This window comes from Jatropha curcas, chromosome 7 (genome assembly GCF_041381405.1).
Source record: "Jatropha curcas cultivar XTBG-Jc1 chromosome 7, XTBG_Jcur_1.0, whole genome shotgun sequence".
Taxonomy (NCBI): domain Eukaryota; kingdom Viridiplantae; phylum Streptophyta; class Magnoliopsida; order Malpighiales; family Euphorbiaceae; genus Jatropha; species Jatropha curcas.
The window spans coordinates 13,767,430-13,783,012 of record NC_143157.1 but is presented as its reverse complement, the minus strand read 5'-3'; the positions used below and the strand labels follow the sequence as shown (position 1 = coordinate 13,783,012).

The 15,583-nt window shown below is 38.0% G+C and overlaps 1 protein-coding gene across 1 annotated transcript; it reads left to right on the top strand.

Annotated features, from left to right (window-relative positions):
* The first annotated feature begins 6,507 nt into the window (after positions 1–6,507).
* On the top strand, positions 6,508–7,395 carry LOC149494711 (uncharacterized). Its single transcript, XM_089724414.1, has 2 exons — positions 6,508–6,896; positions 6,945–7,395. The coding sequence occupies exons 1-2, from the start codon at positions 6,508–6,510 to the stop codon at positions 7,393–7,395; spliced, it is 840 nt and encodes a 279-aa protein (XP_089580540.1).
* Positions 7,396–15,583: the final 8,188 nt, after the last annotated feature.

Here is a 15,583-nt window from a genome sequence, read left to right as displayed (position 1 = left end):
CATTTTTCCTGTGTTTCAATAGTAGTTTACTGGTCTGTGAATAGTATCACCGGTCCAGAAGTTGGTATTATTTTTGGTCCGAAAAAATTACTATTTATGCTTTATATTTTATTTAACATTTTTGGAGCATGTATGCATGGTTTTTATGGGTAGAAAGTAAGTAAGAAATATTTTTGGAAAATTTAGATCATTAGTGAATAGTGAATTATGGTGTTATATTAAGTAAGGAAATTTGAGCAATTATTTTTATGGAGGAAATTTGAGGAATTATTTTTATAGAATAAATTAGAGAGTTTTGTGGAGATAAATAATATTTTGAAGGAATTTAATTGGAGAATATTTGGAGAAAAGACCAAAACACCCTCCTATTTGAAGAAAAGACCAAAATACCCCCTTAGTAAATACTTCGTAAACACATCAAATTCACCCATCCAACTTGATTTAAATACTAAATCTTAGAGAGTGAAGCTAGAGAAGGCATTTTTGGTGACTAATTTCAAGGAATTTGGTGATTTTCCTACTTAGGTCAAGTAAGTGATTTTATGATAATCTCATTATTTTTGGGTTTAGAGTTGTCTTTTAGCATATATATGCTTAATCATGCTCCAATTACTTCTTTTATTTGTTTTCTTTGTTTGATTTTGAGTTTCTTCCATGTAGAGGGTGGAGAGCCTTCTAATAAGGATAAAGGCAAGACCAAAGCTTGAGAAGCTTTGATTAAAGCTTGTTAAAGCTTGTTTTGAAGGTTAGTGTTCATAAACACACTTACCTTACTCAAATTTTGATTTTTGTGCATTTATGCTATTATGTGTATATTTTGAGATTTTGTATGAAATGATTGATTTATTGAATTTTGGTTGCCATTACATGCTCTTGGATGATGTTTGATGAGTATTTATGTTGTGGTAGACATTTCTACCTTGTATCTTTGTGGTTCATGTTCCTTTCATGGCTAAAGTAAACTGAATTTGGGAAAAACGTGATTTTGAGTGAGATTTAGGACCATTTTTCAATCCTTTCTAATTTCCATCTGTGTCTGAGTCCTTCATAAAAGTTGTAGGTCTATCTCTTAGATTTCCAACCCATCCTCTTGTGTCCAATTTGGAGATATATAACTTAACTTATGGCTAAAACACCCAAACTGACTCTGTTTGTGTCGGGCCACATGCATCACTGACTTTAGTGCCCATTTTGACCACTATAATGACAAGATTAGGTTCTGAGTTCTTCATAAAAGTTGTTTCCCTGTGTCTTGATAATTCTCTCGTTCTAGATTGGTTTAATTTGAGTGTGAGGTTTAGTAGGAATTCAATAAACAATGGACTTGGTTCTGCTGAATCAGGTCTGGTCTGTTAGTTTGTGTTCCTAGCTTTGTTTTGTTATCTTCCATATTGATCTGGGCTGTGATCCCTTCATAACATTTGTAGGGTTTTGGCTTAGCTTTCTAATGACTCTAATTTCATTTAATTTGGAGACCCATAACTCAAGTTATGTTTTAAAAACACAGCAAGGGTCAATGTTAATTTTATGCTGGAATTTTTCTATGTTAAGTCATTTTGTTTAAGTATGAGAATTTTTATGAATTACTTAAGTGTAAATTAAGTTTTTATTATGAGAAGACTAAAGAACATGAATTTTATGAGAAATGTTTTTGGGCTCTAATATACTTGGTGTGGATTTGATGCATGATTTGATTTTATTATGTATGATGAGCATGCTCGGCATTTGATGCCATTATGATAAGAAGCTATGATCATATGCTAGGCACGTGGGTGTCTTATGTTAGGGCGGACGCGCTCTATATGTTATGAAAAGGTTGGCGACCTAAGGCCATTATGAATAAGCTATGAAAACTTATCTGCTTCTTTTTCTCCTAAGTGTATGTGAGCCCTTATAAAATATTTTTAAGGAAGTGAAATAAATGAGATACATTATGTTACTAACTCTTAGTTTACCATAACTTATTTATGATACCAAATGAATTTTTAAAGCATGATGTGTTGGTGTACATATGTAATACATGTTCAAATTTAATGATTTTATGTATATAAATGATTTGTTTTTAAGTATGTTGTCATCACAACATTGGTTTGTTGTGTTTATAAGCACCACTGAGTTTTATACTCAGTGCGTTGATTTTATCACGCGTAGGTTGGAGATTGTGCTTGCTGCTTAAAGACCTGAAGAGTAGCATCAGAGCTGAAGAGATCTTTTGGTAGTTGATTAGTATTTTATGTAACTAAAAATTATGGCATGTATAACGATTACATTTTTGGAGACTGTATTATTTAATTTATAACTTAAGCATATTGTTGTCAATAATTTTGATATATATATTGGGAGAATAATTTGGAACTTATTTAATGGTTAGAATATTAGACGTTGATATATTTAAATGAATGTATTTAAGTGATGAATATTATAATGTTATTGAGGAACTATGGAGTTATGAAATTATAGAAGTGCTATTGTGTTGTTATTGGAGTTTGATGGGGTTTGGAGTTTGAATTTGGGAGTGCTTTGTATTCATATGTTTGGCAACTTCTATTTTCAGGGAAACTCTTGCAGTTTTTCTGTAGGATTCTCCCAAATCATTTTCAAAACAAAATACTATTACTTGCTAAACTTGTGAATACTAAGTCACTTCTAATTCATAATATGATTGTTTGATTTATATGTAGGTTAGGACGGTGCCTCCGGCACCGAATGTGGCATCAACCGTTCAGTCTTTCGGGATCGGGCGGCGGGTGTTACATCATGAATAAGCTTTATGGGTTTATTAGGCCCAGTTCGGGATTTTTGACCCATTTGTTGCGACTCGGCACTTATGCTTAGCTGGCAACTTATCCCGACTCACCACCTAAGCAGGGGCATCACCACTGTCGCAGATAGGCAAGTTTTCTTATTTCATTTTTGTGCAAAGTCACACAAATTCACGCATTTTTATGCAAACTCACACTTCACATGAACATGCTTTTCCGGCCTAATCATAGAATTTTACTATTAACCATAACCAGCAAAAGGCCTTTGTTCCCTATAAGCAAAATTGCTTCATGCAGGTCCACCCAAAGCCCTTCAAAGGAGGCACTCGTCCAAAGGACAACCTCCCACAATGGATCATTTCAAATCAAGCCATCCCAGGTGGCGCACCCAAAGCCCTTCAAAGAAGGCACACATTCGTTGAATTTGCCAATAACCACCCTAGCGTAATCCGTCCGCATCTCATGTCCTCAGTGACAACCTCCCACAGTGGAGCATTTTAGAACCAAGCCATCCCAAGTGGCGCATCTAAGCCCTTCAAAAGAAGGCACACATTCGTTGAAGCCGTGGACAACCACCATGGCGCAGTTCATCTGTATCTTATGTCCTCAGTGACAACTGTCCAAAGTGCCGCATTTCAAATCAAGCCGTCCCATGTGGCGCACCCAAGCCGTCCAAAGTGGCGTACCCAAGTCACCAAAATGGCGCAATAATCCGCAAAAGCCGCCGACCATCACAATGGCGCAACTCCTCCATCCAACATGTCCAAAATGACAATCGCCCCAAGTGGTGCATATTAGATTAAGCCGTCCCATGTGACGCACTTAAGCTATCCCAAGCGGCGCACCTAAGCCGCCAAAATGGTGTAGTCATCTGCAGAAGCCGCCAACCATCACAGTGGCGTAACTCCTCCACCTTACATGTCTAAAGTGACACCAGTCCAAAGTGACTCATTTTAACAAAGCCGCTAATTGGGGCAATCAGTCACAGAAGTTGCCAACAATCACCATGGTGCAACTCCTCCACCTTGTTCAGAGTGACACCTATCCAAAGTGACACATTTTAACAAAGCTGCCAATTGGCACAGTCAGTCGCAGAAGCGATCAACAATCACCATGGTGCAACTCCTCCACCTTACATGTCTAGAGTGACACCCGTCCAAAGTGATGCATTTCAATAAAGTTGCCAACTGGCACAATCAACCGTAGAAGATGTCAATCGCCATGATGCAATTCGCCCGCCTAACAATGCCAAAATGGCACTCTACATCAACAAAGCTGCCAAAATGACATACCTTCTCCATCCAAGCCGTTCAAAGAACGCAAACCAGGTAAGTATTTCTTAGTTGCACATCTACTTTACACTTTGATGACATTTTGCTTAAAAAGCAAAATGTCATCAAAGTGGGGGCAAACTTTAGATGCTCAATTTTTACCCTAAAAGGACTCAGTGATGACAACCTTTTTATGAAAAAAATGAGCTTGAGACATTCGATTAATTTGATTCTCGGGCCAATGATCCAAGTTTTTCACGTTTTCAGGGTTTGCATTGAAACAGGGCCCGGAAACGCGTCTCAAGTATGCTCATAATGCATCCTAGTGCCTACCTCGTTTTGCATGCCGCCCAGGCTGATTCCTTGAAAATTGGGCCTGACCCATTTTGGGGCCCATTAGTGGCCCGTGCCATATAAGCCCTAAAACTAGGGTCACCTACCACTCATTTGCCTATATATAGACCAAGGGTCTAGGCAAAAAGGAGGAGGAAGATTGGTTGTATAACCAAACTCTTGAATTTTTTATTCTCAAAACCCCTTTTATTGATTTATATTAAAGGGAGAAAAAATTTCTACAAAGAACTTCAGTGGGTCTTACAATCAATCCTTGTCAAAACACTAATCAAATAAATCTAATCTCAGATCATTGATTAAAGAACAAATTTCTTGGGTGTTTTTTGCCCTTTTTTTTATCCAATCTCGAGTTTCTCTTCAAAGCAAAGGTAAACTAAGAGTCTAAACCCTTTCTCTTCATCTTTTTCTTTTTATTTTGGTGTTAAATCACCATTCTTAAGTCTGGTTGTGAAGGAAACCTAGAATCAACCAAAAGAGGGCTTTCTACGTTGAAGTGGCACACTGAGAGTAGTAGTGGCGCAAGCCACTACGTGTGGCATGCGCCACTAGCCATGGCTCTGCGCCACTTTTTCCTAGATGCCCCCTTTTGCTTATTTTTTTGAGTTTTCTAATCAAGACAAGGTCCGCATGCCATTACGTGTGGTGCACGCCACTTCTAGTGGTGCACGCCACTTCTAGTGGCACACGGATCTTCATTCCAGAATCTCAGCCACTTAAAATCAACAACTATGTTATGATTCCAGGATCCAATAGAGTTAAACCTTAAGCATCATTGCTTAAAGTGCATATACAACTCATTTTTTGTCCGGATGAGCAAATATAGAATGAAAATGAGTAGTGATGATCATAGTTGTTCATCATTCATGATGAACAACAAATTATTGAACTCAAATCCTATTCTAAGTTAAATAATATGCTTTATCATTTTGCCATTTACTTTTTAGTTCTTTAAATTTCAGTAATTTAAATTCTAAGTTTATTTACATTTATGCAATCTTTATTTTTGTTCTTTATCCATTTGTGCTCTAACCTCTAACTTATTAATGTTGTTAATATTGATCTTGATTCCTATCATTCTATTTGTGATTGCTTGATTCATTAGCCTTGGTGTGTTTATTATGTTTATTGCTTTACTCTTTATGTTTGAGTTATTGCTTTTATTCCTATTGAGCTTTATTTAAAGGATCCTAAATGAATTCCTAATAATTGCTTGCTTGTAATATTAATTGGGATTTGGAAAATTTTGAGAGGTTCAAGGGTAGATTGTATTCTAGGAGATTGATTATACTCTTTTCTCCTTCCTCCCTTTCTTGTGGATGCTTTATTTTATGTTTTTATACCAACTTGCATGATTGACACAAATTTTAAAATTGTACTTAAAATGTTTTACATCTCAATTCTAGTTAATATTATTATTAAATCATTGTGAATTAATAGACAATGAGTAGGTCGGTTTAACCGGGTGATATGAGTGCCTAACACCTTCCCAATATCGTACCTAACTCCTGAACCCTATATCTGCTTTAAAACCGAATTAGTTGATTCCAAAGAATCGATTGATTTGATAATTTTTCCTAAAGAGGGTGGCGACGCAAAATTAAAACCTTACTAATATAAGAGACTTTTTTTGAAAATCCCTTTTCCAAAAGGATGAGCATTTCTAAGGATTAATAAACAGGTCTAAAAAAGAAAACCATTTTATTAAATAAAATCAACCAAGCCCATTCCAAGATGATTTCCCTTTTATAGAAAAATATGACATCCTCACAATACAAAAGATCTTTGATGATATGCTCCATAAAAACGTTGAATGTTATGTTGACGATCTAGTTGTAAAGTTAAAAAAAAGCAACTAACCACATCCATGATATTCGATAAGTATTTCAACATTTACATAAATTTCAGCTGAAGATAAATCCTTTGAAATGTGCATTTGAAGTCTCTTTAGGATAATTTTTAGGATTCATTGTATTGAAATTGATCAGTCAAAAATTCATGCAATCCTCAAAATGCTAGAACCTCGCAATATTCATGAACTCAAAAGCCTGTAAGGAAAATTGGCATACATTCGAAGGTTCATTTCAAATCTAGCTGGTCAATGTCGGCCATTCAGTCGACTCATGAAAAAGGGTGTTCCTTTCGAATGGGACGAAGCATGTAGCATTGCTTTTAAAAGCATTAAGTTATACTTGATGAATCCACCTATTCTTAAAGCGCCAATACAAGGGCATCCCCTCATCTTGTATATTGCTACTCAAGAATGCTCTTTGGGAGTACTATTAGCACAAAAAAATGATGAAGGAAAGGAGAATGTGTTGTATTGTCTCAGTAGAACAGTAACTGGTGCTGAGTTGAACTATTCGCCAATTGAGAAGATGTGTTTAGCGCTAATGTTTGCTGTAAAGAAACCGAGGCATTACTTGCAGGCTCATCCAATTCGACTGATTTCATGTGCTGATCCCATCAAATATTTGATGGCCAAACCAGTCTTGTCTGGGAGACTAGCGAAGTGGTCTCTACTACTCCAAGAATTTGAGATCATTTACATCCTTTAAAGAGCAACAAAAGGGCAAGCCCTTACTGATTGTCTTGAAAACCATCCTATTCCTGATGATTGGAAGTTCTCTGAAGATTTGCCCGATGAAGAAGTTTTCGTTGTTGAAGTTCCACAATCTTGGAGAATGTTCTTTGATGGTGCATCAAGTCAGATGGGTATAGGAGCTGGAGTTATTTTCATCACTTCAAAAGGAGAAATCTTACCTTGCGCGTTTAACTTAGTTGAGAGGTGCTCAAATAATGTTGCAGAATATCAAGCTTTGATACTTGGCCTAGAAATGGCGATTGACATAGAGATATCTAACTTGAGGATATTTGGAGATTCAAAGTTGGTTATCGATCAAGTACTCACCCTATATGAAGTAAGAAAGCTAGAATTGTTGCCTTACTTCAATTATGCAGATAAGCTTCTCTCTCAGTTTGATAGTGCTTACATCAAGCACATACTGTAAAATCACCAAGCTAATGCTTTAGCATATTTGGCATCAACTCTAGCATTGCTAGATGTAGAAGCAAAAGTGCCAGTATGTAAAAGATGGGTAGTACAACTTATGTTGGATGTTGAACTCGAAGAGGTTGATGTTGTCTCCGTTTATGAAGTTGATAAAGAAGATTGGTGACATTCGCTTGTCAATTATCTAGAGTATGGAAAATTGCTAGATGATCTAAGGAAGAAAGCTGAAATAAGATAGCGGGCTTCTCGCTTTATAAACACCAAAGGTACGCTTTATCATCGCTCTTTTAATAGAGTCTTCCTACGCTGCCTTGGTGAGAAAGAAGCTACCAAAGCTTTAGAAGAAGCACATTTAGGTGTTTGTGGTGCGCATCAATCTGGGCCAAAATTGCACTTTCAAATTAAAAGAATGAGGTACTATTGGCCTACAATGGTGATGGATTGCATGAATTATGCCAGAAGATGTCAAAAGTGTCAATTACATGCAAACTTAATTCATCCACCGCCTGAACCACTTTACCAACAGTAGCATCATGGTCTTTCAAAGCTTGGGGATTGGATGTTGTAGGACCACTTCCGAAAAGTTGAAGTGGTCACCTATACATTCTTGCTGCTCTATACAAAGAAATCAAGAAGGAGACTGTAGTAAACTTTATTAAAATGAACATCATTTATCGTTTTGGTGTGCCTTGATACATCATAACTAATAATGGAAGGGAGTTCTATAATAAAGCCATGGACAAATTATGTGAGCAATTCAAATTTAAGCAATGAAATTCATCCATGTACATTGCACCAACAAACGGGCTTATAGAGGCGTTCAACAAGACTTTGGGCAAACTTCTTAAGAAGATAGTCAATCAATCAAAAAAGGATTGGCATGAAAGGCTAGGGGAAGCATTATGGGCTTATCGAACTACATATAGAACATCAACTTAAGCAACTCCATATTTGCTTGTTTTTGGTGTAAAAGTTATTCTTCCTCTCGAGCAACAAATTCTATCCTTGAGAGTTGCCATTCAAGAAGGTCTCTCTAATGAAGACAATGCTCGGCTTTGCTACAAGAGTTAGAAGCACTGGATGAAAATGACTTGAAGCACAATAATGTTTGGAGTGTTATCAAGCTCAAATGTGCAAAGCTTTTAATAAGAAGGTGCGAATCCACTCTTTTCAAGTTGGCGATTTGGTTTTATCAGTAAGAAGACCAATAATCATGTCACGGCGTATGGGCAATAAGTTCCTCTCAAACTAGGATGGACCATAGGTAGTTCAAGAAGTCTACTCGAATGGAGCATACAATAAAATTGATCAAGATGGAGTGCAAATCAGGCTAATCAATGACAAGTTTTTGAAGAGATACTATGCCTAGAAGCTCGACAGCGCTCCTGGCCTGCACGAGCTAAAACTGTGAACAACTAAAAAATAAAAAATAAAAAAAATGTTGTAGTTGAACTATGGAATGACTTGATCCTTCTAAAAGAAGGTATGTTGGCAGTTTAATATTACACTAAGTTCCGTCACATAAAAAAATCTCAAAAAAAAAAAAGATTTAATTGAACTACGTTATGACTTTATTCTTCCAAAAGAAGGTACGTGGACAGCTTACTATTTTGCTAAGTACAGTCGCAAAAAAAAAAAAAAAGAAAATAAATTCAAGATTGAGAAAAAGGGATGAGCATGATAAGTAATTAATGAAATCAAATTTTATTAATAACTGAAGAATTTGATTACATTAAGAAAAAAAAAAAAAACTAAGCTAAGTCTAAAAAAAAGAGAAAAAAAAAAGGAAAGAAAGCTTCTATGGATTCCATTCAAGCTTCTCCAACTCATTGCGCTTATCAGAAAGCAACTTTTACAGCATACAAAGAGAATGCTCATCTTCTGCACAAATTGGCATAGCTTCAACTTTGGATATTTCTTCACGGATTTTTGAAACCATGCTTTATTTCTCCAAGACATCACTCTTTATCCCTTCTAAGGAGGATTCAAGTAATTTCTTCCTTGAAGTCAGTCTTGCTAGTTCTTCCTCAATTTCGATAATTTCATCTTGCACATATGAAGAATTGGCAATAGCTTCTTTCTCAAGACTCAAAGAATCGTCCAACTATCCTCTTAATTTTCTAATTTTTTAAGCTAAAATTCTGACAAAATGCTTGAAGAAAAAGATGATTCTAGTTGCAAGAAATTATTTGCGAGTTGAAGGTATCTTACAAATTGCTCTTTTAAGATGGTGGTATCAAATCCTTCTACTTTTCTATACCATCAAAAATTATATGAACTTCAGTAAGAGAAGGAACTTGTGATGGGGAAGTTCGACCTATTTTAGCTCTAAGCCCCTTCCGTGCCATTGCTGAACCTTTACAGCGACAGTCGGTCGTAAAATCATTACTACAAAAATGCATGCCATTTCAGAAGTAGCATGACAACTTGTTTTCTTTGTTTGATGAGCATCTTGTTGTTTTCTCTCATAATGACCAGTGCTAGACTCTTTCAGTGGAGGATTCCCATCAAGATCCTTTGAAGTAATTAAGGGGAGGACGGTGCACAAGGTCCATCATCACAAATCACATCGTTGAAGCCCAACTGCAATAAGAAATTTGCAAAGTAAAGTTTAAAATCTGAAAATATAAACAAATGTGTAAACAGAGTATAATCAAGTAACACTTTAGAAAATAAAAGAAAATAACATAGAGATTTATAGTGGTTTGGCACTAACTCGTCTATATCCACTCCCCAAAGTCATATTGAGATCCTCCACTACTTTATCTCTTTTAAAGGGTAAGAGACAAACCAACAGTTACAAGAAAATAGATTTAATACCTAAATCTAACCTTAAACCCACTAGATTTCAAAGGTTCTAGTCAACCTCTACCTTTCTGTTTTGTGGAGATTAGAAAACTCAGATCAAGACATTAAAATCTCACACAAGGAGAAGGTCACTTGATAACCTTTTTCAACACAGCTTCTCACCTAAGCTGTTACACAAATTTTTTCATTTAAAAGCCTCTAGCTGTGACACCTAAAAACCGGTTTCGTAAAACAGGACCTTAAGAGCCATATTAAGTTTAACACTAAAATATTAAACCCGCACACTTAAGACCTAACAATTGAAAAACATTTCTTTTAGTTTTACAAAAATGACTTAGAAAAAAAAAAATCGGAGAAATCCTATTGTGAACCCCTCCCCCAAAAATATCATGTGGCATGTGAATGCATGTGACTAAGGAAGAAATGCACGTGAATGTATGAGACGCCACCTTGTTTAATTATTTTAGGGTAAACTAGGAAAAAACCCTAAGTGACTCCAATTTTTAATTAACCTAAGTCTAGGCTAATTATCCCAATGTTTAAGGCATGGTTTGCGAACCCGAGGTGGATCCCGAGACTATGTCATGCTGATGAACTAACCAAAAATGAATGCTTTGCAAGGTGAATGAATGTAGTTGGACCAAAAAAAGAAATGTTTTGATGATTTTGACTTGCCGCCCGGGGTTAGATCCGAACGTGCCTACGTACTTCCGTTTGAATGGAAGATCAAAGTCAACGTAGTTCGATAGGCCTTCTTTGAAGGGCTTTGAATGGGTATGCTTAATGCATGAGTGCGTGTATGCTTTGTGCATTTTGTTTAGGCATTTTGCCAAAGAATTGATTGATTTGATTTTAGGCATTTGATGCCAAAAATGTTGATTTAATGGCTTTTAGCCAAAAGGATTGATCTAGGCAATTAGTTTGCCAAAAAATGACGTTTGGGCTTATTATTGCCAAAAGGTGTTTTGTTGGGCGATTTGTCGCCAAAGTGATTAAGGCATTTGTGCCAAAAGTTGGTATTTGAAGGCTTCTAGCCAGAAGTTTGATTTAGGCAATTTGTTGCCAAAAGTTTGATTAATTTGGGCGTTTGTCGCCAAAATTGATTATGTGAAGGCTTTTAGCCAAAAAGAATGGATTTAGGCAATTGTTGCCAAAAGTTGATGTGATTTAGGCGATTGTCGCCAAAATGACTGTTTGACGGCTTTCAGCCAAAAGATTGATTAATTCTAAGGCATTTTGCCAAAGCTTCTGATTTAAGCGATTTGTCGCTAAAAAGTGGTTAATCTAATTTATAGGCAATTTGTTTGCCAAAAATTGATTGAACCGTGGGCAATTTGTTGCCAAAATGTGATTGATTTAATTGTAGGCAATTTGTTGCCAAAACGTGATTGATTAAGGCTTTTTAGCCACAATTATTGATTAATTGGACTTAAGCCGGATTGTTCGAAATAAAGGCAATTAACCGTAGTTATTAATTAACGAGGTCTTTTTAGCCGATATTGTCGGATTTAAGCTTATCACCACGATTATTGATTAACCGGGCGTTCGGCCTAAATTTATTTAATTGAGGCAGTTTATTTGCCTAATGATTGACGTGAATGCTTTTATGCAATTGTAGAATTATTAGGAGAAGAAGAGAAATATGCATGAAGTGCTAAAATTAAATAGACAGAGTTTTAGTTCACGTACCTGATTTAATCGACGGCCACTTCTTAACTCCAGATTAAGCTCCTCGTTAAGGGAATATTAATTAATTTAATTTTAAATGACCAAATAACAAAGCAAGAAAATAATAAAGCTAAATAAAAAATGCAGAAAAGCAGTAAAGAATCGCAAGGAGCGTAAGGGAGAAGGAGCGTCCGTCAACACAGACTGAGTGAGTAAAAACGGAGGCCCCGGGGCCAATTTTATAGGAAAAAAGAGACCCGAGGGCGGTTCTGCCCACCCTAGAGGGCGGGCGTTACCGCCCCAGTGGGGCGGGCTGGACCGCCCTCTGAGGGAGGTTCTGCCCGCCCCACTGGACCGCCCTCTGAGGGCGGTTTTGCCCGCCCTAGTGGGGCGGGCTAGACCGCCCTCTGAGGGCGGGCGTGCCCGCCCTTGAGGGTGGGCATGCCTGCCCTTGAGGGCGGGCTGGATCGCCCCTGAGGGTGGACTTGCCAGTGCTCTATTTTCCGTTCTGGAGGCTTTTTCGGGAGTTCTGGACCTCCAAAAAATATTCCGGGACCAGTTCTGCGATCCTCGCAATTTTTCGGACGTTTCAAGTACCATATTGGCATACTTCCGGCGAACTTCCAAAATGGCCTTCGGTCCGGCCGGATTGTTTGCAGTCCGGGAAAACAGGCTCTTTGAGCCTCAAAAAAATGGGTATTCACAGGCGATTGTAGCCGCTGTCGCCGGCGGCGATAGCGGCTACCGCTGCCTTTAAGGGCGGTCGCCACCGCCGCGGCCGGGAAAACTGGCTTTTTGAGCCTCAAAATTTGAGTATTCATAGTTGCCCCCCACTGGCTATCATAAAAAAATGATTTATGAGAGCCAGTGGCTGTCTGAAGGAGCAAATTTTGAGGATGGGCAGAGGAGGAAACCCCGCCGTGGTTTTTTTCTTTGCAATGAAATGATGTTTTTACCTCTTTGAGGACTTGAAAAGAAGTTTTGCCTCTTAGAGGACTTGAAAAGATGTTTTGCCTCTTAATGAGGGCTTGAAAAGAGATTTTGCCTCTTAGAGGACTTGAAAAGAGATTTTGCCTCTTAGAGGACTTGAAAAGATGTTTTGCCTCTTAGAGGACTTGAAAAGATGTTTTGCCTCTTAATGAGGGCTTGAAAAGAGATTTTGCCTCTTAGAGGACTTGAAAAGATGTTTTGCGTCTTAATGAGGGCTTGAAAAGAGATTTTGCCTCTTAGAGGGCTTGAAAAGATGTTTTGCCTCTTAATGAGGGCTTAAAAAGAGATTTGTTTTATTTTTGAGAACCAAGGGTCCACCTAAAGTCGAAATGATCAAATGGCTTGGTTTTGGTCGAAAAAATGGTTGGTTATTGGTTAGGGTTTCACCCTAGGTTTTATGTAAAACAAAAGGTTAACCATTAACCGGGTTCTACCTTGGGTTTGTGTAAAAGAAATTGACGATGGTTGGGTTCCACCCTGGGTTGTGTGTGTGTGTTTTTTTTTTTAACACTTGCCCCTGAATCCGACTTGGAGGATTTTGCCCCCTACTTGAGAGAGTTGATGCCCTTATTAGCTGACATAGAATTTCTTCTTAATGAAAGACTAAAAATTCCGTGATTACTTCTGTGATGGGAGAATGGTGAAGGTTCTTATCACTTCTTGCCCCCAGAATGGTGCTGACCATGGAATACTTCAAGACATTGGTATTGTACCCATCCAATCGATTGAGGAATCAAAGAGAACAAAGCCACTTATATGACTCGAGGAAACGGACAATGTGGATGACATCGTTCGTCTGAAAGGATCGATGGTCCGAGTGGAGACGAAGTATTAAAGAATTACCTCTCAACGATTATATTTGACATTTTTAGGGTTGTTTTGGAAACCCCAGGAATTGAATTGACATTTTTCTCTCTCTCTCTTTTTTTTCGAGGAATGACTCAAAGAGTGACACTTTCAAAATGGACTTTTGAGAATGACTCGATTTTTGTGACTCGTTGTGGAATGACGACTGGTGATGGAGATTTGATTTTAGAGACTCATTGGAGACTCGATTTAAAGAATCAAATTTTCTTCTAGTGAATTTTGACTCGAAGGAACTCAGTGATTCTTGGAAAAAATGATTTATATACTTCCAAGGAGACCTTTGAAAGGGATTTTTTTTTTTTAAGGACATACTTTGCTGTTTATCCTACAAAAATGGACTCTCTAAAAGAATTCATGAAAGCACCTTTTTTTTCTGCCTTAACTTTTGCCTAGTAGCCGCCCTTTCGGGTTTTCGACTCTAGCAGGCTCTTTGCCCTAACTTTTGCCTAGACCGCCCTTTCGGGTTTTCAGCCTAGCGGGCTCAATTCTTGCCTGAAGCCGTCCTTTCGGATTTTCAACTCCAGCTTTTATTTTTCTTTTCTTCTCTTTTTTTTATTATTTTTTTTATTTTTTATATTGGCAAAGAGAAAATGCTATTTATGATGCAAACTTACGTTTGTGACCGTGCCTTTGCGGCTGCCTACGTATCTCCAAGAACTCTTCGGGGGATGGGGAGAATCAGGTCTTTCGTAGTTCCTTCTGGGATGCGAACTTCGTGCTCGGCTGGTGCGGAATTCATCTCCGTCTCGATGATAGTGCGGAATTCCTTTCCGTCTTGGTGCGGAATTTATTTTCGACTTGCTGTTGGGGCAAAATTCAATTCCGACTTAATGCTGATTGTGGAATTCATTTCCGATTTGATTTCTTCGGGATTCTTTACCGACTTGATATTAATACAGAATTCATTTCTGACTTGATTTCTTCGCGGGATTTCTTCCCGGCTTGATGTCTTTGCGGGATTCCTTCCCGACTTGATGTCTTTACGGGATTCCTTCCCGACTTGATGTCGATGCAGAATTCATTTCTGACTTGATTTCTTTGCGGGATTCCTTCCCGACTGGATGTCTTTGCGGGATTCCTTCCCGGCTTGATGTCGATGCAGAATTCATTTCTGACTTGATTTCTTTGCGGGATTCCTTCCCGGCTTGATGTCTTTGCGGGATTCCTTCCCGACTTAATGTTTAGGCAGAATTCATTTCTGACTTGATTTCTTCGCGGGATTCCTTCCCGGCTTGATGTCTTTGCGGGATTCCTTCCCGACTTGATGTCTTTACGGGATTCCTTCCCGACTTGATGTCGATGCAGAATTCATTTCTGACTTGATTTCTTTGCGGGATTCCTTCCCGACTGGATGTCTTTGCGGGATTCCTTCCCGACTGGATGTCTTTGCGGGATTCCTTCCCGGCTTGATGTCGATGCAGAATTTATTTCTGACTTGATTTCTTTGCGGGATTCCTTCCCGGCTTGATGTCTTTGCGGGATTCCTTCCCGACTGGATGTCTTTGCGGGATTCCTTCCTGGCTTGATGATGTTGAATCAACTTATTGACTTGAGCTCGTATGATAGTGATGACCCTAGGCGAATCTGACTTTGTTGTTGTAGTGGTTTTACCATTGGTTGGCTGAAATATGACTTGTATTCATCACAAAGAGTTTTGAATACCCACATTGTGGTGGTAACTTGAGTGGCTTGAGTGTTGAAGAAGCTTTTATGCTTTGAGTTTGTGGCTTCGCCATGTTTGAATTCTTGAGGTTAATTTGATTCCTTTTCTTGGACTTCATCTTCCTCTGAATTTGATACTTATTTCCTTAATGGTTCTCCTCTCCATAAGGAATTTTGAGGAGATTCTTCCT

Excerpts from the sequence above, each read along its gene's own strand:
- LOC149494711 (XM_089724414.1), top strand. The coding sequence starts at position 6,508 with ATGAAAAAGGGTGTTCCTTTCGAATGGGACGAAGCATGTAGCATTGCT. Across the intron at positions 6,897-6,944 it reads TTGTCTGGGAGACTAGCGAA|AGCAACAAAAGGGCAAGCCC; the intron begins GTGGTCTCTACT and ends CATCCTTTAAAG.